The sequence below is a fragment of the Heterocephalus glaber genome, unplaced genomic scaffold (assembly GCF_053883595.1).
Source record: "Heterocephalus glaber isolate CG9 unplaced genomic scaffold, H.glaber_assembly_v1.0 deba00000071, whole genome shotgun sequence".
NCBI classification, from domain to species: domain Eukaryota; kingdom Metazoa; phylum Chordata; class Mammalia; order Rodentia; family Bathyergidae; genus Heterocephalus; species Heterocephalus glaber.
In genome coordinates, this window is record NW_028258137.1 from 2,103,454 (window position 1) to 2,130,481 (window position 27,028).

A 27,028-nucleotide genomic window follows, 5' to 3' on the forward strand; every position below is an offset into this window, starting at 1 on the left:
GTCCAAGGTCACGCGGCACAAAGGCGTTTCGGATGACAAAGCAAAGCTTGCCCTCGCTCTGCCCCTCATCTCCTGGCTCATAAGAGGGCACTAGGGCTGCAGGGCGGCCTGCCTGGTCTCGTCCCTGCCCACACAGGAGCACGCAGAGGACTTCTATCGTGTGCTGGGTGTGGGGCGCAGGGCAGGGTCCTCCCAGTGCTCCCTTCTCTGAGATGCTGCCTGGGGTGAGACCTCTGGCTGCAAGAGGCTGGAAATGCAGCACTGGTGTAGAGGCCCAGGCCCAGGACCCTTGCTCACGGGATGGAGGGGGCCTGCCATCCCCGCCCCAAGGGAAGCCTGATGGGGAAATCTGGCAGTGCAGCCCAGCTGGCCCCGCCCCCACCAGCAAGCGGCTCACAGCCCTGGGCCTGTTGCCATGGGCACTAAAAGCCTGGGCACAGAGCTCCATCAGCCTCGGCAGGCAGCCGAGCAGAGCTGGGGAGATGCGGGGACCCCTTGGCCTGTGTGCCCAGCCCCAGCATCCCCCGGACTAAAGTGGGGGCACGTGGCTCCATTTACACCTCATTGGAGAGGAGGAAAGGCGAATCCATGGGGTGGAGCCAGGAGCAGCAGCCGCTCGGAGGCCCAGCAGTGCCCGGGGTTGGCGGGCTGCTGTCCAGGGCCAGGTCCCATAGAACTGCAGCTGGTGGTGACTATTACCTACAGGTGACACCTACATGGAGACCTGGAGACTGGGGTGGCCGAGGCGTAGGAGCCAGGAGCCAAAGGGTCCCAGCGGAGCTCCTGGGAGGGCCGGGAGGGTACAGCTGGGAGGAGGATGGCTTTGTGTGGGGCAGGCAGCACCACCCCAGGGCTCCGCTGCCACTGCAGGCAGTGGGAAGGGCTGAGACTCTGCAGAGGACACGTTCCCCCGGGCTGCAGGCGCGGCCAGTGCTGCATCCTCAGGGCCCGGCGTGGATTGAGGTGAAAGGGCAGGACATGAAACCAAGCACAGCCTGTGAGGCCTCCCTGTGTGACACACAGGACACACATCCAGCCCTCCCAGTCCCAGCCTCTGCCTCCCGTGTGTGTCCTGTGTTCTCTGCAGCTGGAAGGGCAGCTCGCTCTGAAACAGCTCGGCCAGTGAGGAGGGAAGGGCAGGGAGGGTGCAGACCTCAAGGAGCTGCCTTCAGTGGGGAGGAGGCTGGGGGCTCACAGGCCTCCCCAGGCCCCGGGGACCTCAGTGAGGTGTCCCAGAGGTCACTGGCTCCACAGCCCTTCTGTGGGACCTGCCCCTTCCCTGCCCGTGTCTGGAGCAGGAGGGGCCTGGAGGGAGCCCTTGCCTTTGGCTCTGCATGTCACCCCTGGGGTGTCCTGATTGTCTTTGTCCCCCCCAGGGCTCGGGGCACGCCAGAGTCGATGGTACAGTGTGATTCACAGTGAGGCCTCAGCCACCTGACGTTGCTTGGCCTCTGAGGGCAGTGGCTGAGGTTAGCTGTGTCCACGTGACTCAGCTCTACCAGACCCTGGACAGCCAGACTCAGGGAGCTGTCACACGTCGCAGGCAGGAGGGCCAGGTGCTGTCCACGGCTCCACAGGGAGGGACAAGGAGGCCTGGCCCAGTCCGTCCTGGCCCTGCCCTTTGCCAACTGTGGTCTGTGTAGCTTGCAGTGACCGAGCAGCCCATCCCTGCTGGTGCCCCTGGTGCTCCCAAACCACCCCCTGCACCCAGTCCTTGGCTCAGGCTCTGCCTCCGGGGACAGTGGGAAAACCAAGCAGTGAACACAGTGGCACAAGCCCAGGTCAGCGTGGTCTCTGGGGACACGAGGATGCCAAGGCCTCCGTGTTCCCTTAAACAATGCATTGCCCCGTCCTGGAGACAACTGTCACCAGCCCCACAGCTGGCGGGGTCCTGGCTGGGACTTGAGGGAGGCCCTCGTGGCCTGAGCCCCCAAAGCCAGACCCGTAGTGGGCGGTTCTCTGCTCTCCCCCTGGGCGAAGTCCGAGTCCCCATTCATCATGGACTCTGTTTATAATGCAAAAAAGAACTTATAAATCACCCGGGACTGCCTCAGAGCCTGTTAAACAACTCGTAAAAAACAGAGTCACTCCTCTCTCCAGAAGTTCTTGCTGCGGTGACCTGAGGGGGCCAGGTCTGGGAGCTTGAGTTCCTCTGGAAGCTGCTGTCCGCTTGCACCCGCAGGATCGTCAAGGCCGCGGCAGGCTCCTCCGCCCCACCTCACGGGGACCAGCAACAGCCAGAATGGCCGGCGTCTGTCCTCTCCGCAGTGCTCTGGGGCCTGGGGCTCGAGCTAACTCTGCCACCCCTGGGTCCAAGTCCCCATCCAGCTGTTCAGCACATCTGCCCCAGCAGCCAAGGCCAGGATTTGAGCACGGTGCAGGTCCATGCAGAAGGATTCCTCATGCCTCGGGGTCCAGCTCTGCGTCATCTAGGCAAGACCCCGCCTTGTCCAGCCAGTCTAGGAGCAAGAGGGGTCGCATTGGGAGGGGCCCCTTCTCCCACATGCTGTGGCCAGGCCCAGGGTCCCCAACACCAGGCAGTGTGTCCCCAGAGGCTGCAAGGCTCCAGTGGTGCTGGCTTAGGGTTTCCCTTCGCCTATTCCTGCCTCTCCCTCCAGCATCCTGGCTGAGTCCTGGGCCTGGGGAGACCAGGGGGAGACTGGTACTCTGGGTTTTATGGAGGGGCCGCTCAGGGTCAAGGGGTCACTGCCTGGGACCACCGAATGCAATGAAGAAATGCCAAGAAAGGCCAAAGCTGGGCCTGGCTTGGGGCAGGTGGAGTTCAGGTTCAGGCTGCTCTGGGTGCAAGGCCTATCCTTCTGCGATCGCTCCCCAGGAGGATGCCTGTGTGTGGCTCTTTGGACTCGGCCACCCCTGAGCTCAAAGGGCCAGGAAGGTCACCCACAGACCTTGTGGGGTAACCACATGCCTCCCCCATTCTGTACCCACACCACGTGCATCTCCAGATGTAAAGATACAAAGGGCTGGGGATGAGCTCAGGATGAAGGCCCTGGGTGCAAGCCCCAGCACCAAGAAAAAATGTTCTCTACAGGCCTCCTACTTGGTTATTCCGAGACAGTGATGGACATCAGAGGGACCCACTGCAGTCTGTGCTCTGTGGCCCGTGCCTGACCTATGTTGCCACAGCTACAGCTGAGTTGTGCCACCCAGGGGGAGGGTGTCCAGCCTCGGGGGCCCCGGGACAAGCCCAGGTCACAGGTGGTCTGCAGCCCAACACAGGAAGTGTCTCAGCCTCTGGGAACCTCAGTGTACCCGTCTGTAAAACAGGACAAAAATCTGTCCTAACTCGGAGTCCCTGGGAGGCCCACCCTCGTGCGGCTGCCTCCCATCACCGTCACATCTCCGGCTGCCTCAGATGGTCTCCTAAGTCTGCTCTGGACTGGCGAGCACCGCCCCAACTCCGAGGGCCCTGGGGAGCAGCAGGCAGGGTGCCTGTCTGGGGTCTCTGCACCCAGGGCATCGGAGCCAGTGTGGGCCGCTCCCGTGCCCATGCTGCCCACCCCCGGGCACGACCCACAGGCTGGAGCCTCCCGTCACCTTCCTGGTGGGGGCTGCTACTAGCCCCTCACACACCTTAATCTGGCCGGGTGGTGGCACGGCGAGGGGCTCGGTGCAGGGGCCCAGCTCCAGTCTCTAAGGAGCTGGCAGGTGGGGACCCAGGCTCGGCGCGGCATGGGGCTCACCTGTGCGCCTGGAGTCCCTGGGCAGCATCATGCCCGTGGGTGTCGGGGGCGTGATGATGATGTTGGGCACATCCAGGTACTTGCCGCTCAGCACGGGGCCCTCATCATGGCTGCCGCTGGTGCTGACGCACATCTTAAAGCCTGGGCGGGAGGCACACGGCACACACAGGACAGAGACAGGTGTCAGTGCTGGGTCCTGCTGCCCACCTGCCTGCTCAGCCCAGGGGCAGCCCCGTGCCCACCTCACAGATGGGGAAACCAAGGCCCAGGAAGTCCGATGATGCCCTCGTAGCCTGAACACTCTGAGGGCAGCCGCGTGCTGTCTCCTGCTCATGGAGTGGGATGCACACGTGGCGGGGAAGGTAGAAGAGGGCAGCACGTGGCAGGGATTCAGCGCCAGCCCCGCCCAGCCCCGCGGAGGTCACAGACCCCATAGGCCGATTGCTAATGGCTCTGCCTTCTCCCCTTCACTGCCTGCAGATTTACCAAGGCAACTGCCCAGCCTGGACTCAGGTGAGTCTCTGGGAGCAGGCTTTCTGTTTTTCAGTACTGAGCTGAACCGGGGGCTTTCATGCTGAGCCGCATCCCCCGCCCTTACATTTCCCATTTTGAGGCAGGGTCTTGCTAAGTCATGGACTTGCCCAGGCTGGGCTTGGACTTTGGGTTCTCCTGCCTCGGCCTCTCTGAGTGCTGGGTGACAGTCATGTGCCCAGCCGGGTTCTTTAGTAGACGGGCTCAGGATTCTGGCTGTCTTGCGTCAATTTGTGCTTTTCTAGGAACACGTCCGTCTGCTTCCTCTGTGCAGCCGAGTTCTGGAGCCCGGCTTGCCCACAAACCACCCTGGCCATCTGGCCGTGCCTGGATGCCATGAACTCCGTGCGCTGCCAGTGCCTCCTGCTCCTCCCGTGGCCTGGGCGCCACCCCAGCAGCCATGGCGTGGGTCCCCGTCTAGTCCTGCAGACCCTCCTGGGCAGCGGCTCCTGCCCTCTTCCCTCAGCTCTTGCCCCTGCTCAGCCCTGTCTACCCTCAAGCACAGCCACACCCCACCTGGAGCACTCACCAGCTCAGACGCCTGCTGGCAGCATTTCTCTAAGTCTAGAACTTTGAGTCCCTGGAATGCTGGACTCCTCAGAAAGGGGTGATGCAGTCAAGCCAGCTTGCTGACTGAATCCCAGCCCTCTGTCCCCTTCTGGGGACTCATGACGTGTCAGAGAAGCGCTCTGACAAGTCCCACAGTAAGGAAGGATTTGTAACTGGGCTTCACCCTGTGCTTCCCAAACTCAGCCAGCTCTGGAGTCCCTTTCTGGAGGACACCTGTTCGCATCCCTCAGAGCCCCGAGTCATGGAGGGCATTCTGGGACATGCTGATCCTGGGCTGGCCAGCCCCTCAGGCCCGCTTTCAGCCTTCACGGTCTTGCTTCCACTCCCACCACCTGCCCACCTGCTCCCAGTTCTCCAAACCCACTGGGCTCCCAGACTTCCTCACACCTTGGCATCTGTTGCGCCCAGTCTGGAATGTGCTTTCTTCCCTTATCCAGATAACCAGCTCCTACCTATCCTTCAAAACCCAGCATGGGGCCGGGGATTTAGCTCAGTGGTTCTGGCGCCTGCCCTGTAAGCGCAAGGTCCCGAGTTGGATCCCCAGTACCAAAACCCCCCCCAAAACCCCAGCACGACAGGCTGCACCTTGGAGAAGACGCCTTGGTGGACCTGCTCATTCCTTCCCTGGCCTGTCTGCAGACGTCCTGTCTCTATGCCTTCCAGCCCTGACCGTGGCCCGCAGCACTCGGCTCTTGTTTCAGTCTCTCTTGGCCAGGAGCATCAGGGCTGCCTCATCCCACTCTGCCCTCCCTTGTGCCTGGGACAGGGCGAACAGCCGGGCTTTATCTTTGGCCAGAGACAAACAAAACGCTCCAGGCAGGCACTGGAGAGTCAGGTGCCACAGCCCGACCCTGTGTCCTCCACTGTGTCCCAGGGAGCTCCAGGCCAGGAGTGCGCGAGCTCTGGGCCAGGGCCTGGCCTGGCAGAACTGAGTGACATGGGGTCTGTGACCTGCTGCTCTCGGCCTGCCGCAGCCACCCTGGGACTGTGCTCCCGGTGATCCCTGCAGGGTCAGGGCCATGGTCCCACTGTTGGCCACACCACCTGGGGCACACATGTCATCCCAGCACCCCGGGAGGCTGAGGCAGAGGGAGTTCAACTTTAGGCCCAGCTTGGGCACATGCATGATTTAGTGAGACCCTGTCTCAAGATAAAAATAAAAAGGGCTGGGATGTAGCTCAGTGTGAAGGGCCTGGGTTCACTCCCCAATACTGAAAAAAAAGATAATAAAGATGAAGCCCTGGAGGGGACTCTAACTTGGAGCCGAGTCTTCCTCCTTGTCGAACGGGGGTGTGGGCAGCTGCCACACAATGAGGACACACAGCTGGGGAGGCACACGGGGGAGCCATGGCCCTGCAGCCCCCTCGAATGTGCCCATGAGAGACCCCGAGCCAGAGCCCCCGCTGGGCCCCTCCCTCCTGGGTTCCCAAGCCCAAAGAGCTGGAAATGGCAGCAAGGCCGGAGCAGGGGCAGCTCAGCACAGCCCGGAGAACAGCAGGCACTGTCAGTGGGGCTTCCTTGGAGAGCCAGTCACACACGGGCAGTCATCAGGTCTGTCCTGCTGAAATCCAGGAAGGCGCGGGCCTTCAGCTGCCCGGAAACCCAGCTCTGGGTCTGGGTGCAGCCTGGGCACCAGGCTGTGCACTTGGCAGCAGGCGGCAGCCATGCTGGGGCAGGGGCTTCGGGGGCAGGCCACCAGCCAGATGTTCCCAGCAGGCCACAGCTGCTCTCTAGGCCTTCGAAGTATGGCAGAACCTTGGCCCTGTCCAGAGAGGTGGGCTCTGCCCCAGGCCCTGGGTGCCTCTGTCACACGGGGCATGCAAGAGCCGAGCCAGTGTCCCTGCGAGATGCACTGACTCACGACTGCGGTGCGACCGTCACCGTAGGTGAGCTGCATCTGTGTTCCCGGGCCCCAGTGCTACTAGTGGCTCAGAATAAAGTGTTTTCCTATTTCCTTTACAGCAGAGTGGTTACGTTGGCAAAGCAGGGACTGGAAAGGGCAGTGAATCCCCCACAGATAAACAGCTGGCAAGGACAGAGCCAGGTCTGTGTCCAACCCAAGCCAGTGCCGCCACCACGGTCCCGTCTTGGAGCCCAGCAACCGCTGCTGACCCTGGGGCCATGGCACGGCTCCCTCTGTCTCCGTAGCTGGTCCTCAGCCACACAGCAGAGGAGGCGACCGGTCCCTTCCTCCCAACAGAACTTTCTCAGAGCAGGCGGTGGGCAGGCACCCAGGGCAATGTGGGAAGTGGTCCTGGGTGTCCTGGTCCTGCCTGGACACAGAACCTCGGCAGCCTGAGCGAGGTCACGGTCCTGACACCAGCCCCAGGCCTGGCTGCTGTGCGTGGGCGTGTGGGGCTGCTTGTGACCCTGTGGGAGTGACAGCATGCACACTGCTCCTCCTCCCTAAAGGGCTTCCAGGAAGCTCCTCGCAGAGGAGGCGTCCCTCAAGCCTGCCCTCCACAAGCGTCAGAAATCCTAACAGAGAGCCCCCTTCCTCCTGGCCACAAACGTGGTCCCACAGGGGCTGGGGCCGGAGGACAAAGCCACAGGCTCCGTGTGGAGGAAGCAATGGTCCCTCCAGAGCCCCTGAGCCAGGAATGCAGGAGGCAGGGAGGAGTCAGAGGGAGCACCACGGAGGGGTGAGGGAGGATGGAAGGGAGACGCTGGAGGGATCAAGCCAACTTTGGGGATTAAAAACCAAGCGCCAGCCCTGCCCCAGACAAGGAGCTTGTTTGTGCAGAGGCCAGAACTGTTATTTGTTAATTATGTGCCTGCCTTGGGCTATTAAAAGCTGATTTCCTGAGGGGCAGGGCTTGGCTGGGATTCCAGCCCTAGGAGTAGGGGCTCAAGGTGGGGACCTAGGCCCAGGGGAGACCCTGGCTGGGGACCCCACACAGGAGGCCTTGGGGAAGGAAGGGAGCGTGTGGAGGGCCGGGCCCCAGCCTGAGCCCCGTGCTGCGGTCCTTGGCTCAGGGGCAGAGCCGGGCACAAGGAGGCCCGGAAGCAGGCCGGTGGCCCCTCGCAGGGCTGCAGCGCAGGGCTGTGGCCTCTGCTCCTGACAGGGCCCAGCCCCGACTCAGCTGCTAGCTGAATTGCCAGGGAATGCGGCCCGTACCCCAGAGGGCTGAGCTGGAGGTCTCCGAGGGCCCTGGGCTGCGGTGATTCTGAGAGCCAGGGCGGAGACCCCTCAGCCAGGGGACTGCAGGAACAGGTGGAGGTGGTCTCCGAGCCTCAGTTTCCCTGACTGTAAAATGGCCCACAGGGGGTCCAGCTGGCCAGGGCAGCAGAGCTGGACCTGGGAGTAGAGTTGGGGTGCGGTACTGACTCCCAGCAAGCCGCCACCCTTTCCCAAGCCTCCTGCAGCCAGCCCAAGCCAGGCCTGTGTGCACACCACTGTGTCCACACCACTGTGTCCACCCCACTGTGCCCAAGGTAGAAGCAGGCAGCCGGGCACAGGCCTAGGGGGCCCTCACCCCTCTATGTGACCCCCACTTCTCCTCCTGGGCCAGGTGAGCTCATGCCCCAGACCCTGGGCCCTGTCCAGGAAGCCACAGGCCCCTGGGGACAGGGTACCATTGCCACACCAAGTCTCAGCATGCCCCAGGCCGCCCAGCGGCCACCACAGGGATAGCAGAGGACAAGGGCAGGCCTGCCTGGGTGTCACGGCTCACGGGTGCCCTCTACTGTTCCTTTGAGAAACAGCAGGCAACTCTAGCCAGGCTCATCTGGGCTCCTGTCCTTGGACAGGGCTGCAGCCTCTGTCTGCTTCCTCTCTTGCCACCCAGGTGATGGCAGAGCCAGGTGGGGCTGCAGAGGGGACTGCTGGCTCCTCCCCCACAGGATGCGGACACCCTGTGCACAGTAGCTGTGAGTAGCCCCACAGGTACGACCTAGCCCTGATGCACGGACTCAGCCGATCCTGAGGACCCATGGGTGCCGCCCAGGTGCTGGCACACGCAGCCGCTGAGTGTGGGCCAGAGCCTCCCTGGCCCCGGGCAGCACCGGGAGTGCCCTGCTGCACCAGGCCTGGGCTCCACCTGCAGCGCTGGCTTTGTCCCAGCACCAAGCCTGGGCGGCCACTGGGGCCCAGGCTCTCGGGGCACCGACTGTGTGCCCTGTGCTGCCTCTGGCGAGCAAACGGCCTATACCAAGGTTCCTCCGACCTCCCACACGCTGCCTTCCCTGCCACCTGCTCTCGACTCTGGCAGCAGAAATGGAGCCCAAAGCCCGCACGGTGGCTCGGAATGGACAGGAAGGGGTCCCAAGGCTGAGCATGAAGGATGGGGTCCAGGAGGCTGGCGTGGGAGCTCCAGGATGGGACTCACCATGGGTCCCCCCACAAGGTCAGGGACTTTGCCTGGAGCCACTGGGGTCTGATGCAGAGCCTCAGGGACAAAGTCAAAGAAGGGATCATTCACAGTGGGAGCTGGACGGCTTGTCAGACAGGCCTGTCACAGAGCAGCAGGGGGATGGAGGAGGGGCACGGGGGAGCCACAGCAGGTGCAAGAGCCCTGGGGCAGGAGCACAGCACTGAGTGAGGGCCAGGCCTGCACCAGTCTCTCAGAGATGAGCAGGTGTTTGGATGGAGGGGGAGTCTTTCAAAACACAACCGACAAATGCCTCCAAGGGTTCCATATGCAGTTAATCTTTTTTTCTTTTTAATTCCAATTACAGGGAAAGCCTGTGTCATTATGGATGAGCTGGGGCAGCTCTGGTGGTTTTACCTTTTCAAGGCAGCCAGGGCCCAACAGAGCCAGCAGTGGATGTTTAAAATCTCTTTTTAATTAAGGAAAAAGCCCCAGCTTACGTCAGGGATGAGCCGCAGAGAGGAGCTGGTGGGCTGCAGCTCACAGAGGCTGGGATGCTCTGCCAGGCCCTCACCCCTGCCTCCAGCAGCACCCCCTCCGGGCATGGAGGCCCTGACCCCCCCACCTCTCAGGGGCGACCCCTCCTCTGGCCTCAGCTGCTCATCCCTACAATGGGCACGCAGGCAGGCGTGGGCTACACTGAAGACAAGCAAAGCCCCCGGCAGCCCACCTGGCCCAGGGGACATCTGGCGCGTGATTCTGGCACTCCCTGGCCTTGGCCAGCTGGACCTGGGCTGGTCACTGTGTGGTGCAGGCCAGCCCGGGCACTGTGGGGGTTTGGCGGCATCCCCGAACTCTGGTGTGGTCATGCCCCCAGCTGTGATAACCAAAGGTGTCCTTAGACACTGCCAGGCATCCCCGGGCGTGGTTTCCAAATAAAATCTAGGATGTCCAGTTGTGTCTTAGTTTAAGACGATCTGTTAGTATGTATGCTCCATGCAATATTTGGGATACCAAAAAACAGCAATTAGGCAATTAGTCCTCATTTATCTGAAATTCAAGCGTAACTGGGTGCTTGTTTTATAGTTTTTTTCCCTCCCTTAATTCTGGCAACCCTTCACGGGGCCAGGGATGGGGCCAGGGCACATCACTGGGCACCGAGAACCACGCCTGTAGCTGTCACTCATCCTAGCAACAGCTCAGCACGAGGGAGCCGCTGGTCTCCTGCCCCGCCGCCCACCTACACCGCAAGGCTGGAGCCCGGCTGGCGTCAGATGACCCTACAGCCCCAAGCCACCCTCAGCCTGCTGCGTGCTGAGCTGACGGGGTGATCAGGGCTGCTACAAGCTGTCATCGCGGAGCGTGACACAGACTGTGCCTACGGCCTTGGTCACTCACGTCACCCTGCAGGGCTGTCACTGGGTGGGAGAGCTGGACGGCTCCCCACACCGCTCAGGGCATCCGTGCCCTCCTGGAGGCCGGGCCCCCCGATGCCCTGTGGCAGGCCGATGCCGATGTCCCGGGCCCTGTGCTCAGGACGCCGTGCAGGAAGGAGCCCTTGGCCCTGAAGAGCTAGGGCTGCTCCTCTGGTGGGCAGGCCGAGCCAGCTGGGGCCAGCCAGGGGGCCGAGTGCTGCTGACAAGTGACAGGGCCAGGTCCAGGAAGCCCTGTACCCTGCACAGGGCCCGTGGCCCCCGGGGCCGAGCAGCCCGGTGTCTCCCCGCCTCTCAGCCCTGCCCTGCCAGGGCAGTGTCCCCCGGGCTGCTGGTGACAAATGGCAAGTGAGGGTGACAGCTGGGGGGGGTCACGTCATGTCAGTGCCAGCAGGGGTAGAGCTCCCTCTACTTCCTGGAAACCGAGGCTTGCAGAGGTTCGGGCACCTGTGGTGGGTCCTGAAACAGGGCAGGAGGGGCTGAGACAGGGCTGCCCACCGCCAGAGCCTCCTCCCGTCCCGGGCCCTGCAGAGGCTTGAGCAGCCCCGGAGGAGTGGCCAAGGGCCTCAGGGTGGCTGGGGCTGGAAGCTCCTTGCTCCCCAGCTGTGCGCAGCCCCACGCCCTGTGGGGAGGGGGCAAGGGACCCTGGGGAGCCGGAGCGTCCTGTCTCTTCCCCTGGTGACCTGCATTCTTTTCGCACATGGACCACACACTTCAAGAAGTTAAGCTGGTGGTGGCGGTGCACACCTGTGATCCCAGCACTCTGAGAGGCTGAGGCAGGAGGGTCACAAGTTACAGCCCAGCCTGGGCAATTTAACAACTTAGCAAGGCCCTGTCTCAAAATAAAGAAAATAAAAAGGGCTGGAGATTGCAGTTCAGTTGAAGGCCCTGAGTTCAATCCCCAGTACTGCACCATGAATCAGTGAATGATAGACCAAAAAAACAAAATCTCCCGAGATGCGACTTCTCTCGTCAGGGTGGCCCGGTGAGAGCCTAGGCTCTGACAACTCGCTGGGCACTGCACCCACCCCACCCGAGCTCAAGGATGACACTGATCGAAGGCCAGGCGGGGCGGGCTGGGCCGGTGCTGTCACAGCATGGGGTGCCGCCTCCTGGAGACAGTGGCCGGTCACCCTGACCTGGACTCCCAGCTGCCCTCCCCTGCGCACCAAGACCTGGGCGGGCCAACAGCCGGTGATCGGTGATGGGTCAGTGCGGCCCTCACTTCCCAGTGCTGAGAGGGTCCAGGCGACAGTCCCAGTGTCCCCTCCCGACCCTCGCCCTGAACTCCGGACGCTTCTGAGCCCCTTGGCCAGGCCAGGCCCAGGGCAGACTGCAGGGACAGGAAGGGGAAAGGGGGGGGCGTCCCGGCCTCAGGCCCAGCTCCACAGCCCAGCTGTGTGTCTAAGGGTGGGCGCAGCATCCCCACCAGCATGGTGACCAGTGACTGATGGACATTTCTGCTCTCAGCCTGCAGCTCGGGAGAGGAGGGCTGAGCTGGCCGGGTCCTGACTGTGCACAGGCAGCGAGCGCCCCAGGCTCACCTCTAGCTTGGTGACAGGAGGGACAGGCTGATCTCTGCGCGCTGTGCCTGGTGCGGGTGGGCCAGCCCAGATCGGGGACATCTGTTTGGCTCCTGAAAACCCGTGGGCCACAGTGCCCTGTCCAGCCCCAGCCGGTCAGCCTGGAGGGCCCGGGGAGCCGGACGAAGCTATGCTGGTCCCCCTCGCCACGGCTGTCTGCAGGGCAAGGACACCAGGGGCCTCCTCGGGCTGCTGGGACAGGGGCCCAGGAACACAGATGTGGGGCCCACTGGCAGTGGCCGGGCCTGCATTGCTGAGGCCACACCTCAGCTCCACGCCTCTCCTCCCTGCCCAGGGCCTCCACTCATCCACATCACCCCTTCCCCCATCCCTGCCCCAGGTGCCTCCTCGCTGCCCACTGATCGCCAGGCTCCTCCTGACCCAGGGCCTTTGCATCGCTGTATCCCCTGCCCGGCACACTGTTCCCCGCAAGCACGCAACCGCTCCGGTCAGGCCAGAGTCCAGTGTTGGGCTTCCCGCCACTCCCTGCAGCCCCATCTTCCAGTCTGGGCCTGCGTTTGTCCACACGCTCTCCGCCTCTCCCACCACGGCTGGGGCCCTTGCGCTCACTGCTGCCCCAGGCCCAGGATGCGACACACCCTGTTGAGTGAACAGGCTCTCCGCCAGCTCTGGGCCACAGCTGCCCCCCGAGCCCGGTGTCCCCTCCACCATGGGCAGTGGTGTGGCTGAATTCGGGGCCCCCTTGCTGGCCTTGAGGCTTGAAGACCAATCAGAAAATGGGTCTCCCCCGGCCAGCCACAGCCTGGGCGCCGGGCTGGGCAGGGAGAAGCCCTGTGCCCGAGAAGGACGCCCAGTGGCTGGGGCAGTCGGGGTCCCCGCTCCCATCGCTGCATGGCAATCCCTGACTTCACTCATCGGCAGACTTGGACCCGAACCCACTGACCCCGGCAAGGCCCGGTCGAGGGCGCCCGCAGCTCCCTGATGGTCACTATGGCAAGAGTGGGGGCCTGAGTGGCTGAGGCCAGGGAGAGCCCGAGGACCCAGGGGCTGATGTCACGCAGGGTCCCAATGGGGCCTTGGGGCAGGAAAGCAAGCGAAGAAGTCAGAGGTGAGGACAGTGAACCTGCACTGGCTCTGTAGGAAAGGTCGTATTCTCACACAGGGCGTCAGCAGTGGGGAAACTGAGCCGGGAGTGGGCTGCACACTGCCATCCTAGCCCTCTGGGAGGCTGAGGCAAGTTGAGGCCAGCCTGGCAACTTGGTGGCTTAGTGAGGCCCTGTCTCGCAGTGAAACATAAAAAGGGCCCTGGGTTCACTCGCCAGTATGGCAAGGAGACTAGGCGTGGGGCATACGGGACTCTCTCTGGAACTCCTTGTATGTTTTCTATGAACTAAAACTGTTCCAAGAATGAAGTCTACTAAAAGGAAACCATGTACGAACCACCGAGCCAAGACCACGTGTCCACCTCTCGCCCTCCCAGGCTGCTCTCCAGGTCTGCCCCCGAGTCCCCGGAAGGACAGCACGGAGCCAAGCCCTGACCCCGAAGTGTCTCCATGTGAAGCTGAAGTTAACTGGGCCCAAGTGGAGACGCTGGAAGGCAGGCAGGCAGGCGGCCGGGCCGCACCTGAGATGGGTTTCTCACAGTGTCCTAGCTTGGCCCTGGGCTCTCTCAGGAAGCTCTGGAGACACGCAGGGGAGACGTCTGCCTCCGAGCCCTCTTTGAGTAGGTGAGCGAGGTGTGGGTGCGCGGGGCGATTTACGCAGGCTGCAGCGGCAGGGGCAGGACCAGCATGGGGTTCTGATCCCTGACACCAGCACCATTTACCCTGGTTCGCAAACTCGCGTGGCCACAGGGACTCCTGGTTCTGGCTTGGTTGGGCTGGCCGGTTCTGGAGTCTGCAGCTCTGCAAGGCTGAGCTTCTGGGGACCCCGCAGAGAGCCCAGAGCTCAGCTGTGCCGCTCGCTCCCTGGGCTGGGGCCCCTCCCTGCAGCTGAGCCAGGCTCCTCCCACTGCCCCCGTGGCCCTGAGAACCCCTTGGGGCCTCAGCGCCCCCATCTGTAAGGCCACTTATGTTGTCCAGCTGCCAGCTGCCAGCCTATGCCAGCCTGATGGGCGCGGAGACGCTCTGGCTCATGGGACACCCGCAGGTCACGGGCCCACCTCAGGCCTGGCAGAGGGCCCAGGTGAGGCACAGCGCTGTGCCCCGGCCTTGGGGCTCAGAAGCAGGGGGCCTGGCATGGCGGGAACCTCCCTCCACCTCCCCTCCACGGCCCCACCTTGTTCCTGTCCTCATGCAGGAGGGCTCCGAGGCCCTGTCCTGCAAAATTCCACCAGCCCGGGACCTTAGAACGTGACCAGTTATGCACGGCGTAAGGAGCTCAGCCAGGATTAGGGGGACTCTAAGTCCAAGCCGGTGTCCTTACACGAGGAAGAGGAGGAGGAGATTTGGATACAAAGAGCCAGAGAAGTAGCCGTGTGGAGACGGAGACAGAGACCGGAGCAAGGAACAGCAGGAGCTAGCAGGGCCTAAAAAGGCAGGAAGGGTCCTCCTAGGGCCTTCAGAGAAGCACGGCCTGGCCAAACCTTGGTCTCAGAGCCTGGGCCTACAGAGCTGTGGGAGAACAGATTCCTGCTGTTTTTAAGCACCCAGTTTGTGGTCATTTAGTACAGCGGCCCCAGGACACTTGCACATGCTGGAGACAGAGCCCAGCCAGTCACAGAGGAAGCTTAGCAGCAGCCCGGAGCCAGCCAGGAGGGGTGGGGTCTCTGTGTCCTCTAGGGCAGGCCTACCTCAGAGCCCATGGGAGCCAGGGGGGGCTGTGGGGGAAGGGCACCAGCACCCCTGTGGCCTTCACAGCCCTGGGACTCTGCCCGGGACCCAGCGTCATGCCTCCTAAGGGAACAAGCGCAGCCTCCCCGTGAGGAGGCTCTGGTTGGGAATGTGGGTCTGACTCTAGGCGGATGTCTGGGGTGGGTCCCTTCCCCTCTGTGGCCTCAGTTTCCCCCTCTGTGAAATGGATGGCTTCGCAGGGTGAGCACAAGGCAACTTCTAGCTCAGAGAGACGACTGGGTGATTCTGGAGGAGGGACCGGGAGGAAGGGGAGGGTGACAAGCCATGTGACCTACAGACTGGCCAGCCAAGTGTCCCCAGAGACTCGAATCCAGGGCCAGGGCCTCGAGGCAGCAGCAGCCGGGTGAGTGGATCACCAGGGCCTTGACCCCAGCGGGAGCTCATCAGCTGAATGCGCTGGGCGGAGGAGGACCTGGGGGAGGAAGGGGGCTCCTTCGGGCCTATCCTGGTCCCACCCCTTCCTCTCTGGCTCTTTCCCTCTCTCCCCTTCCTGGCCGCCATGCCTTCTACCATGTTGCTTCTGCCTTGGATCTGGCTGACCATGGCTGGGAACCTCTAGAACCCTGAGCCAAAATAAATACGTCCTCCTCCAGGGGGACCCCCAGACCAGCCACCAAAGCCTCCTCTGACTGGCTAGCCACAGTCCCCCATGTCAGTCTAGGACCCCCCTAGGCCCATGGATGGGTCCCCCCAGCCTGGCTTGCTGGACTCCACCTGCTGATGTCTGGGATGTGTTGGGTCAAATAAAACATCGATTTCAGCATTTTCCATTCTCTGTGCTCGGGGGCCCTGGTGGAGTCAGAGTCCCCAGAACCCAGCACGCACGGGTGCCTCGCTCACCCCGAGAACACCGAGGCCCGGAGACAAGGTCACTTGTCCAAGGCAGGGACCGCGATGGACAAGGAGGGCCGCGAAGGCCCTGTGCAAACGCAGTCGGGGTGCTGGACCAAGCACGGGGCATCTGACGGCAGGATGTGCGCCCTGCGGGGTGACACTGTGAAGCGTCCAGGTTCAAGGACCTGGAAGTGACACCACGGTGCAGTAGGGACAGATGTCCTCAGGGGAGAGGGGGGCAGTGCCATGAGCTCAAGGACAGAGGCTGGAGCGAGCGACTGCCGAGGGCGAGGCCAGGCCACCCGGCTTCAGTTCCCGCTTGGCTCTGAGCTGTGCCACACTGGGCAAACCGCACTCCCTCCGGGGCTCTCGCCCAGAAGCCAGGACTGCTCGGGTTGTCCTGCAGCCAGATGAGTCAATGGCACAGAATGCATGGAGCAGGCCTTGCCCAGACTAAGCCCCGGGAGAATCAGCCGCTCATTCTTACTATCTGGCTGGGCCGCCATGTCTGGAATTTATCCCCAAGAAATAATACCGATAAACCTCTGAAAGCCGAGGCCTTCAGTGTGGTTTTATCTACAAAGGCAACAGGCTGGAAACAACCCCAGGACTAACTCTTGGCCAAACCCTGTAGGGAGAAGGATCAAACGCCCCTACAACAGAAGTCACGGTAGCAAGGCACAGCAGAACGCAAGGCACGGAGGTGAGAAGCCACATAGCAGCCTGGGTGTGGCCCGAGGACCCTTCCTAATTGTGAGCCGCTAAGGGAGACAGTCAGGCTCCAGCGGGCGGGGGCAGGGCTCCCGGGCACAGGACACAGGGTTCTGGGCTCAAGGGCGCCCCAGGCCAGCTCTTAGCAGCTCTAGGCCTGGCCCTGAAGGTGACCCTTTTAAAAGCCCCCAGCCCCGGAGCCTGGCTCCCATCTGGGCTCTTAGCCTGCAGGTGGGAGGTGGGGAGGGGCCAGAGTGGATTTCCCAGTGATCCCTGGGCTGTGCAGCATCTCCATCTGCCTCCCTGGTTGAGCCCAGCCCTGGGTTGCGAGCAGAGCAGTCCCAGGGACACCTGAGGGGCTGGTCCTTTTGTCAGAGATTCTTGACCCAACAGCCAAGCGAGGGGCACAAATCAAGTGCCCACGGACAGAAGAATGACAAAGAAAACACGGTCTGTCCATGCTATAGTTTTTGTGTGTGTGGGTATGTGTTTTGTTTTTTTGCATCTGGGCATTGAATCCAGAACTTTTGCACTGAGCTGCCTCCCTAGCCCCCTTTTTACAATTTTGAGACAGGGTCTTGCTAAATTGAGAAGGTGCCCAATCTGGGCTGGAACTTGTGATCCTCCTGCCTCAGCCTCCCAGAATGCTGGGATTGCAGGCGTGTGCTACCATGCCCGGCTTAGTTTTTATTTTAAATGTTCCAAGGCCCACATGTGAAAGGCTTGGTCCCAGCCTGCAGCGCTGCTGGGAGGTGGTGGGACCCTTAGGAGAGGGAGGAAGATGTCACAAGGGACGTACCCTCTCTCTCTCCATTTCCTGGCCACTCTGAGCTAAACCAGTGCCCCTGCCAAGTGCTCGTGCCACCACGGGCCCAAAGGGACAGGGCCGAGCGACCCTGCTGAAACCTCTGAGACGGTGACCCAACATAAACCTGCCCTCCCCTGCCTTGCTTACCCAGGCGTCCGTCTCAGCAATGCAAAGCAGGCCCAAGCTGTCAGGCACTGGAACACTGTTCACCATGAAAAGGGGCGCGGCACAGACAGGGGCCACACAGCTGGACCTGGAATGCCCCCGAGCTCCGTGCTGACGGCTCGGTCCCTGTGCCGTGCACACTGGAACTTCATCAGTGGATCGCCCTGCCGAAGGGTTCACAGCTGATGGTGCCTGGGGCGGCCCCGCTGCAGGGCCTTTGCCCCCAGGCCCTGGCTCTCTGTCCCCTTCCTGGCCACCATGAGGTAAGCAGCTCTGCCACTCTACCGGGACGCTCTGCCTCCACTCAGGCTGGGGCACAAGGCACAGACAGGACCGTGAGCCAAGAAACATTCCTCCTCGGAAAGCTGACTCATGCTGAAGGCTGGGAAACCTGACACCAAGCAGAAGACCCCAGATGCAAAAGGAGGAGCCACGTTCAAGAGACAGAGGGTGGGAGGGCGGTGGTCAGTGGGACAGGGGACAGCACGGTCCTGGGCGGGAGTCGACGTTTTCTGGAATACAAGGGTACGAACACGCCTCGTGCCACTGAACGGGATGCTGCAGGTGAGGTGGCAAATTCCACCGTGTGGCTGCTGTTTTATGTGACATCTATGTCTGTCTAGGCCCAAGGGCCACCTGCGTGCCCTGTACCGTGAAGACCCTCGGCCACGGCACTCAGGATTAGACCCCTACCCTTGGGTGCACTAAGATCCAGCCTGTGGCTCACACATCGCATTCCACGAGCATCTCCCGGGCCTCAGGGGGCTCGGCCTGGCGTCTCAGTGTCACCAGGGACCATGGCCTCTTCAGCACCTCAGGCCACTCTGCAAATAACACTGCCCTTCCCTCCAGGGACCACAGCTCCCTTTGCAGCTGCCTCGGTGGTGGAGGTGTCCATCAAGAGGTCCCGCCTTTCCTGCACTGAGGGGTGGGCCTAAAACCTCCACTGGACCAATCAGATGTTGTCCTGGAGCCAATCCCTCCTGCAGTGGGAACCTAGGGTGGGCTCTTCTTCCTGGCAGGGACCTTCCTGCTTTTTACTTCCTTTCTCCTGCAGCACCTCCCACTTCGGGGATATTCCGTCCTACCCATGTTGACCAGGATCAGTTCCCATAGTTTAAAACCCAAGCCCCCAAGCCTGCCCACAGCTCAAAGGCGTGGCCTGTGGGTCTGATGACAGCAGTAATGAACTGTACCAGCAGGGGGCACCGTGGTGGCTGGGTGGAGGGCCGCTTGCCAGGCACTCCTGCCCAACCTCCTGGGCCTGTCATGAGCCCATTTTGCTGACAGGGAAGCCCAGGGATGTGTTCCCGGTGTCCTGAGGGTGGCAAGGTGGTCTTGGCAGGTGGGACCAGGCCGAGGGGCACCTGTCGTGGCAGAGGTGGGGCTGGGGAGGTGAGGAGTCGCGTTCAGGGACTGCCCAGGCGCCCGTGAGCGACTGAGTGTGGCTCAGGGTGGGGTGCAGGCAGGTCCTGGGGTCGAGGACCCCGCTGGGACCCCTCGTCCAAGCCGGCCCTGAGCTTCAGGCTAGGGAGACACAGCTGGGACAGGAGATCTGGACTTCCTCTGCCAACCCTACCAGCACCCCTCAGCCATTTCACGTCTTCCTGGAGCTTTTGCCCTGCCGGCCCTTCCTGTCTCACAGCTCCTCTGGTCCAGTGAGGACGAGCCCCAGGGGTCAACACCCTAGAAGTGCCTGGCTCCTTCACTCTCCACCTGGTATTGTCCTTCTGAAGGGGAAACTGAGGCTCCAGGGCGCTGTGACTTTCCAGTGGCCTGACGGCCTGGAGGAGGGCTGAGTCAGAGCAGCATTTCCAGAGCAGCGCTTTGTACAGCACTCGGAGCAGGGCCTCCCTCTGTGGGGCAGCAACCCGGGCTTGCCCTCCACAGCCCCCCTGTGCCTGCCCAATCCCGAGAGTGGGAAGGGCCTCGGTCTTACCTTTTAGGCAGGACAGCTTAAGCCCCATGTCGGCGCCGTTTCCGGCCTGCAGAGAAAGGACAGCACTCAGCGAGGCGCGTGTGGCCAGCCCCCACCCCAGCCCTGCTCGGCACAACAGGAGCAGTGGCGGAGACCCGCCGTGAGGCTGCAGCAGCTACTGACTGCACCTGGGCTGAATTTGCCCCAAAATTCAGAAAACCTTCCAGGCGGGCGCCTCAAAGCTAAGTACACCTGAGCCTGGGACATGGGGCTGCACTCGGTGAACTTCAGAGCAAGGGTGTGGCCGAGGCTGACAGGCCGAACCAAAACCACCGAGTCTTTCTGGACAGAGCCCAGAGAACAGGGTCTCAGGGACAGAGGAGCCCTGGCCAGGCCGCCAGGGTGGGGCCTTCCTACTACAGCCACTTGGCCTGCTCTGTGAAGACTGGTGGAGGTCTAAGGAACGGAGCTATGAAGGGTGTGTGGACCCAGTTCCTGTCAATTAGAATCATCCCAAGCCACGCTCCACAATGCCCCTGCAACCACGTGTCCTCAGAACCCCAGTCACTGGTAAACAAGAGCCCTGTGTGCTCCTGTCCCCCATCCTCTGCCCTTCAAGGTAGGCTGTGCCCCATTCTACAGAGGTGGAGAGCAAGGCTCAGCTGCCCCAGGACGCTCAGCTTCCTGGCAGTTGTGGAGCCATAGCCACAGCCTGTGGAGCTCGAAAGGATTTATTTCCCTTTGAAGGGTCCCAGCACCTGAGAGGATGGATGGGTGACGAGCTGTTCCTTCGCATCTGGAGGCCACCGTGTGCCAGGCCCTGAGCTAGGCTGACAGGGCAACTAGGGGTACGGTGACCCCCAATGGGCCACCGGCTCTGCAGACACCCTGAGATGGTACAGGGCTGCGATGCCTGCCTGTCCCCCCCATTGCCGGGGGCCCTGCAAGTCTGCTGGCTGTGGCCTGGCAGGCGGCCCCTCAGGTCCACTCAGAAGCCCCTGGGGATCTGTGCACCATGATGGCCAGGAACGTGGGAGGCTGCAGTGGGTCAGTGTGCTGGGGAGTGGAGCCCAGAGAGCCGGACGGAGGGCAGGGGAGAAAAGCGGGGAGAAGAGGGAAGAGGCTGGGGCCTGCAGCAGATACAGCCGGCAGCGTGGAAGGGTGAGCCCGGCGGGCCCTGGGGCTGTCCCAGGGGCAGACGAAGGGCTGAGTGCCATGCTGGGCCTCCAGTGGAGTCAGGGATGGCAGCACCCTGGGCCTCCCGGGCCTGTGCAGAGCAGAGTCTTGGGCTTCCTTGGCCCTGCTGACCAAGACTCTGCACTCACCGCAGCTGGCCACAGAGCAAGGCCGTGGGAGCGCTCCGAACCTGTGCTTGCCCGGGTCCCGCCCTGCAGATGCGTGGTAACTGGTCTGGCGTGTGGCTCAGCACTCCAATTTTTCAAAGCTGGGTGGGGTTGCTAATGAACAGGATATGGACAGAGTCTCTCTTGGGTGGGGAGGATGGCTGGAGGGAGCGAACGCAAGGCTGGGCCTGCAGGACAGCCAGCACCTTTCCAGAGTCCTCGCCATGTGCCCAGCTCTGTGTGGAGCCCCTGCACCCGCAGCCCCTTCTCACAGCAGTCCTGTGGGGTTGCAACAGCTCCTACCCTTGTTTCCCAGGCCCGGAAACCAAGCCACAGAGATTCTGCACAAGGCCATGTGGGCTACAAGTGGTAGAACAGGGACTCGAACTCGGTACTCCAGACTCTGGAGCCCTTTTTCCACCACCAGGCAGACCTGGGTGTCAGGAGTCCCAAGAGGCGCAGGGCTTCAGGGCTGGGGGGCAGAGTGTGGCAGCCTCCTCTGCTCCCCACACTGGGCCCCCATCTGGCAGCCCTGGGGTTGGGTCCCTCCTCACACAGACCTGACTGGGACCACCCTTCAGAAGATGCTGCTCCCTCCTGCCTATCTGGGTGAGAGCTGATTTCAGGGCTGGTGCGTAGCTCAGTGGTACAGCACCCGCCTGCCATGCATGAGCTCCAGAGAAGAAAGTTGGTTCCAGCCCAGCCACAGATTTAATGCTCATCTCAGTCCAGCGCTGCAGGCCTCACAGGCGACCAGGTCTGGGCTGCACGGTTCAGCAGCCCAGGCAGGCGGGGCGGAGGAGGCGGGCCATGCAGTGGGACAAGAGTCTCCCCGGAGCCAGAAGGCAGAGTTCACTGCACACTTCTGTCTGTCTGAAAAGTAATCAAAACTGGCCAAAGAAGCACTGACCCTTGGGCATAGCGTGGGGTCAGCGTTAAGGTCCTGACTTTGATCATGGGCGTGTGTTTCATCTGGGATGGTCCTGCAGTCCTGAGGTCTTCAGAGACACCGTGATACGTCTGCAGTCAGGACCCAGTGTCTCTGCCATTTAACTCTCCAGCAGTTCAGCAAGGAAACAGTGGTTCACTCGTGAGTGTGGGGGGCACGTCAGGCTGCCTGTCCACCTCGGATGAAGGATGAGCAGAGGGCTTCGGATTCCTGCAACTTTTCTGAGTTGGAAACCACTTCAATAATTAACGGGTAGGCATGGCGGGGTGGGGGTACACGGCTGTAATCCTGCACTCAGGAGGCTGAGGTGGGAGGATCTTAAATTTGAGGCTGGCCTGAGTTACCTACTAGAGAGACTGTCTCAAAAAGAAAGGAAGGAAGGGGGCCGGGGATTTAGCTCAGTGGTTTCGCCGCCTGCTATGCAAGCGCAAGGACCCGAGTTCAAGCGCAAGGACCCGAGTTCAATCCCCAGTACCAAAAAACAAAGAAAGGAAGGAAGGAAGACAGACAGAGGGGAAGGAAAGAGAGAGAGAGGAGGAAGACAAATGACACAGTGAGAAGCAGAGGTGGCGCTGGGCAGTGAGGCACAGCGTGCAGCCGCCAGCCTCGGGCGTGCCTCCCAGCACCACCTCTGCTCCTACCCCAGCCAAGTGGGGCTCTGTGTGTGCCAGGCCAGCACCGCCTCTCATTCCCAGGAACCCGGGGCAAGGAGAGGTGGAGGGCAGGTGGGACCAGGAGACCAGCTGGGCCCAGGATCCCGCACAGGGACACCAGAGTCCCCAGCCGCTGGGAGTTTTCGGACCAAGCCCCACCCCAGCCCGAGCTGTGCAGCTTCTGCCTTCCACATGGACAACTCCAAGGCAGGCGCCGGGGTGGCCTCAAGGTCTGGAGGAGCTGAGGGCTGAAGCAGGCACCCCTGTCCTGAGTCCTGACTTGGGGGTGCTGGGCTCTGTGCTGTCATGTCCACACAGGCACCCGGCCACCTCCTCCAGCACGGCCTGGGGTGCAGCCATGGGCATCATCATCCCCATCACCACCCTCGTCGTCGTTCCTGGGTGGGACAGCCACTGGGTGCTCCCATGAGGGGCCCTGCTGGTCCAGGGCACTCACTGCAGCCTGCTGTGCTGGGTGGATCACCGGAAGGTAGGAAGCCCCTCACTCCCTTGGGGACAGGGCTGGTCCCAGTGGGAACTCGGGCTGTGTCCACCCGGAGAGGCACCTGGGTGACAGGAGGCCGTGGGAGCGGAAGCCGAAGCCAGGCCTTCACCTGCACTGGAAGACATGGGCGTCTGTCACTTCATCCCTGCCTTGGACTCCCTGTCCCAAGCTGCTGTCTTCAGTGTTCCCGTCCTGGGCTGGTTCCTTATAAAAAGGAATCGAAGAGGTGGACAGCAACACCCCACTCTTCCAGTGGGGAGGGGCTCGCGCGGCATGGGTCCCTGGGACCAGCGAGGAGGCTGCGGTTTGATTTACGCATGGTGCCCTGGGTTTGCCACCTTTGTAACTGGAAAACAGAGTGGGAGGGTACCCCAGGGCCACCAGCACTGCTGCCAGAGTTTGCTAGACGTGAAAACCTTCCTTCCACACAGACTTGGCTTGGTTTAAGCTCCCCCAGAATGTGACTGTTAATTATTGCACAACAGTTTGAGGCTGAACAAGTTCTTTCTTGCACCTGGGCATAAAAGTCTTCCTATCAGCCAGGGATTTAGCTGAGTGGTTCCAGCACCTGCCTCACAAGCGCAAGGTCACGAGTTCGATCCTCGGCACACAAACACACACAAAAAAGTCTCCCTATTGCCAAATGGTCACAGGATAACAGGGTAACTCGGCAAGTCCTTGTTTAAAAAAATTAAATAAATAAACAAATGAAGGGCTTGGGTTCAGTCCGCAGTGCCGCGCACACACACACAACTGACTTCCTCCTGCAGGTGTCCACGGCCTTCTGCGCTGTACACTGCAGTGTCTCTAACACCACGAGTGCCTCTGGAGAAGCGACACCATCCAAGGGGCAATGAGTATTCGCCATGCAGCCTGGAGGTCAGAGGCTGCGACTCACCAGCCCACAGCGTGGCTGCAAGAGGCTCACCCTCCGCAGGCTTTCAGGGCAATCGGAAGAGTAAAACAACGCAGTAAAAAGTCACTAAGATGTGGCACAGGGCCCGGACACGGGCCCCGCGGTGGAGGCTATGCTGTTACAATTCTGGCCATAGCATTTGCCGCCTCCCTGGCTTGCTTCTTGGGTAGGTGGCGGAGGCCAGGCTCTTCCTGGAGGCATCACAGAAACCCAGAGCCGGAGATGGAGGGAGTGGCACTACCAGGTCACATAGGAGTCCCAGTTGTCTCGAGGGACGAGCGTACTTCAGCCGTTCACTGCCAATGCACAGGTACACTGGGCCGGGAGTCCTTGTTTCCATTTGCTGGGTCTGGACACCTAGTGAGGTCACCTGAGCTCATGGGGGCTGTCCCTGAGGGCTGGATGCCCAGGAGGGAAAGGCAGTGAGTGGCCGTCACCCTGGAAGCCTGGCTTCACCTCCCAAGTGAAATCTGCGCAGCCCCGAGATCCTGAGTCCCCTCCTTCACAAGGACCTCTTTTAGGACGGGACCAGGCTGGGCCGGGCCGGGCGGGGTGGGCAGTGCTGAGGAACGTGAGGGTTTGGCCAGGTGGGTGGAGGGGGAGGGAGAAGGTGGAGCCCGGCTGGCAGGCTGGGCAGGGTCTCCTCCCGGACCTGGCTCCTCTCTGGGACAGGCACTTCCCCTTGCCACAGAACAATGCAGTCCCAGCCACAGGGACACAGGCGGTACCGGGTCCAGGCCCATGGCTGCACGGGGAGCACTCCTCCCACAGCGTCAGCCCCAGCCCTAGCCTTGCCGGAGCCTCTCACTGCAGGAAGCAGGGCCAGCAAGTCCCCCAAAACCACCCCCAAGGGGCTTGGCCTCCCCAGTTCGGCCTCCCGGCCACTGTGGGAGACCCCACCCTCAGCACTGCACACCTTACCCATGGTACCCCATGGGCATAGGAGAAAAGCGCCCTCATGCCTCATCTGCCTGGCAGCAGCCAAGTCGGGACAGGCATAGAGGACAGGCTACTCGAGTCAGGTTCATGGTGGCCACCAGGAGACCACGGCTGGGAGCAGCAGTGGTGCTGGGGGCCAGGGTGGGAGGTGCTTCTTGGCCCAGGGCACATGGGTAACGTGCGTATGCCATGCGCACAACACCCCTGCGCGATGATGACGCCCTGTGGTGTGTGTGCGCTTGTGTGTGTCCCTGTGCTCGTGTGCCAGTGCAAGGTGCGGGGATGGAACCCCAGGCCTGTGCACGCCCTCAAGTCTGTCTAACCGTGGGCTCAGCCCGGGGTGGCGTCCCCTGCCGGCTGGGGAATCAGAATCAGGCCTGGCCTGGACAACACCCATATGGTTGTGGGTCAGTCGCTTTACCTGCACAGGTCTGTTTCCGGCCTCGCAAATGGGAACAAGAATAGTGGGAGGTCAGGCACAGGGTTGGGGTTGGTGAGTGCTGCACATCGCTGGCCTCACCGAGTCGCAGAGGACACGGTCCCACTCACCACCCCAAAGTGGCCCACACCTTCACCCAGGGGTATCCGCCCTGCTGGGTGCGTCTACCAGTAGATTAGTACTTTTAGCCTCCTTGGGGCTGGTGCAGGGATTGCAGCCTGTCTAGTCTAGAGGACCGGCACCCTGGGGTGGGGATGCACAAGACGGGGGTGTGTTCTGGTCAGGTCAGGGGCCTGGACAGGTAAGGGGTGCTTTCTGTGGTCAGCGCAGCCCAGGACAGGGGCGTCCTAGAACTTGGGGCGCCATGCAGGAGCCACAGCCTGCCACCAGGGTGAGCCTCCCTGAGCCTCGGTTTCCCCGTCTGTAAAGTGGGGCTCGTGCTCAGCCTGCACCAGCCTGGAAGGGCCTTCTGCCCGGCCCTCCAGCCTCTCCCGAACTTCTCCCTCGGCTCCGTCAAGGCCTGGCCGCAGAGCCCCGCCCCCGGGGAGCCGCGGGTCCCCCTCCTTCCCGGCGCCTCCCCAGCCGCGCCCGAGAGGCCGCCGCCGGCGCTCGCCCTGCCCTCGCGGTGGGACCCTGCTCGCCGGCCGGAGCGCGGGCCCGAGCGCGGCTCAGGAACTGCACCGCGGGACCTCGCGGCGGGGAAATGGCTCCGCCCGCGGCTTCCGCCCCCTCCCCCGCCAGCCCCGGGCGGGCGCCCGAGAGGGCGCGGAGTCAGGTGGCCCGGGCCAGGCGCGGGGACACACCCCACCGTCCCGGCCGTCCCCGGCGAGGCTGCGGGAAGTTGGGGGACGTCGGGCCCGCCCCGCCCCGCCCCGGGCCCCCGCCCTCCCCGGCCGCGCCCCTCCGCCGGCGGGCTGCGGCTCCAGGGGCAGCGGGCAGGGTCCCGCGGACGGGGCGCGCGGGGCACTCACCGCGTGCTGGGCGCGCACGGGCGGCCAGGCTGGGGCGGCCGCGACCGGGCTGCAGGAGAGCGCGGCGGGGGTCATGGCCCGGCCGCTCCCGGCCGCTCCCGGCCGCCGCGCGCGCCGGCCCCCGCCCCGCACCTGGGGGGCGGTGCCGGTCGGGGCCCCGCCCACAGAGCCCCGCCCCGCCCCCCCCCAGCGCCCCCTCCCGAGCTCCCCAGCCCCGAGGTAGGAAAGGGGCGCCCCAGTTCTTCCCAGGCCGTACCCCTCCGCCTGGGCTCGCCACCCCCCAGCCCTTGGTACCGGGAACCCCCACCTTGCGACAGAGCCGTTGGGAGCAGTGAGTGGCTTCAGGTGTTGGGGTCTGGCGCTGGGGCTCTCCACACACGCCGCAGCACCCCACTTCCGGGAGTGCAGCTGCCCACAGGCAGGCGGCTCAGGGGATATGCGCGGGGTCTTGGGGCAGGGCTCCTTGGGGCACCTCCCCCGGGGCCCCTGCAGACACCTGCTCACCTCTCCCCAACGTGTTCTTCATGTCCTTGGCACAAGGCTTTGTGCCATCTCCACACAACGACCTCGAGGTCTCCACGGGAGCCTTAAAGGGAAACTGAGTCCCAGAACGGGAACGTGACGTTCCTAGGTGAATTGGGGAAAAGGTCTCAGGAAAGAGAGCCAGTGTCCCGGCTGTGTTCGTGCTTGGCATCATCTCTAAAGGCTTGGCGATCTTTTGGGTCCCGGACATTATTAAAGGCAGAGGGACAAGCAGGAAAAGTACCGTACCCTCCCCCAACAACTCAAGGGGGCAGGGGGCTCCTCCCACCGCCCCCACCCCCAGTGCAAGACCAGGCCTGTGGGGAGGGGAGAGGCCTGGGCTGCGGGTGTGGGGGACACAGCAGGCCGGATGTGGACGTGCATGGGCAGGCATTGTGGCCCTGCTGTGTG

General features: G+C 62.7%; 1 protein-coding gene across 1 annotated transcript; it reads right to left on the minus strand.

Annotated features, from left to right (window-relative positions):
• Positions 1 to 1,992: 1,992 nt before the first annotated feature.
• Positions 1,993 to 26,213, minus strand: Clmb (calcimembrin). The gene is made up of 4 exons (XM_087200103.1): positions 26,096 to 26,213; positions 19,402 to 19,447; positions 3,705 to 3,845; positions 1,993 to 2,459 (listed from the first exon to the last, which is right to left on the minus strand). The coding sequence occupies exons 1-4, from the start codon at positions 26,168 to 26,170 to the stop codon at positions 2,401 to 2,403; spliced, it is 321 nt and encodes a 106-aa protein (XP_087056229.1). The 5' UTR covers positions 26,171 to 26,213; the 3' UTR covers positions 1,993 to 2,400.
• Between the last annotated feature and the right edge of the window lie 815 nt (positions 26,214 to 27,028).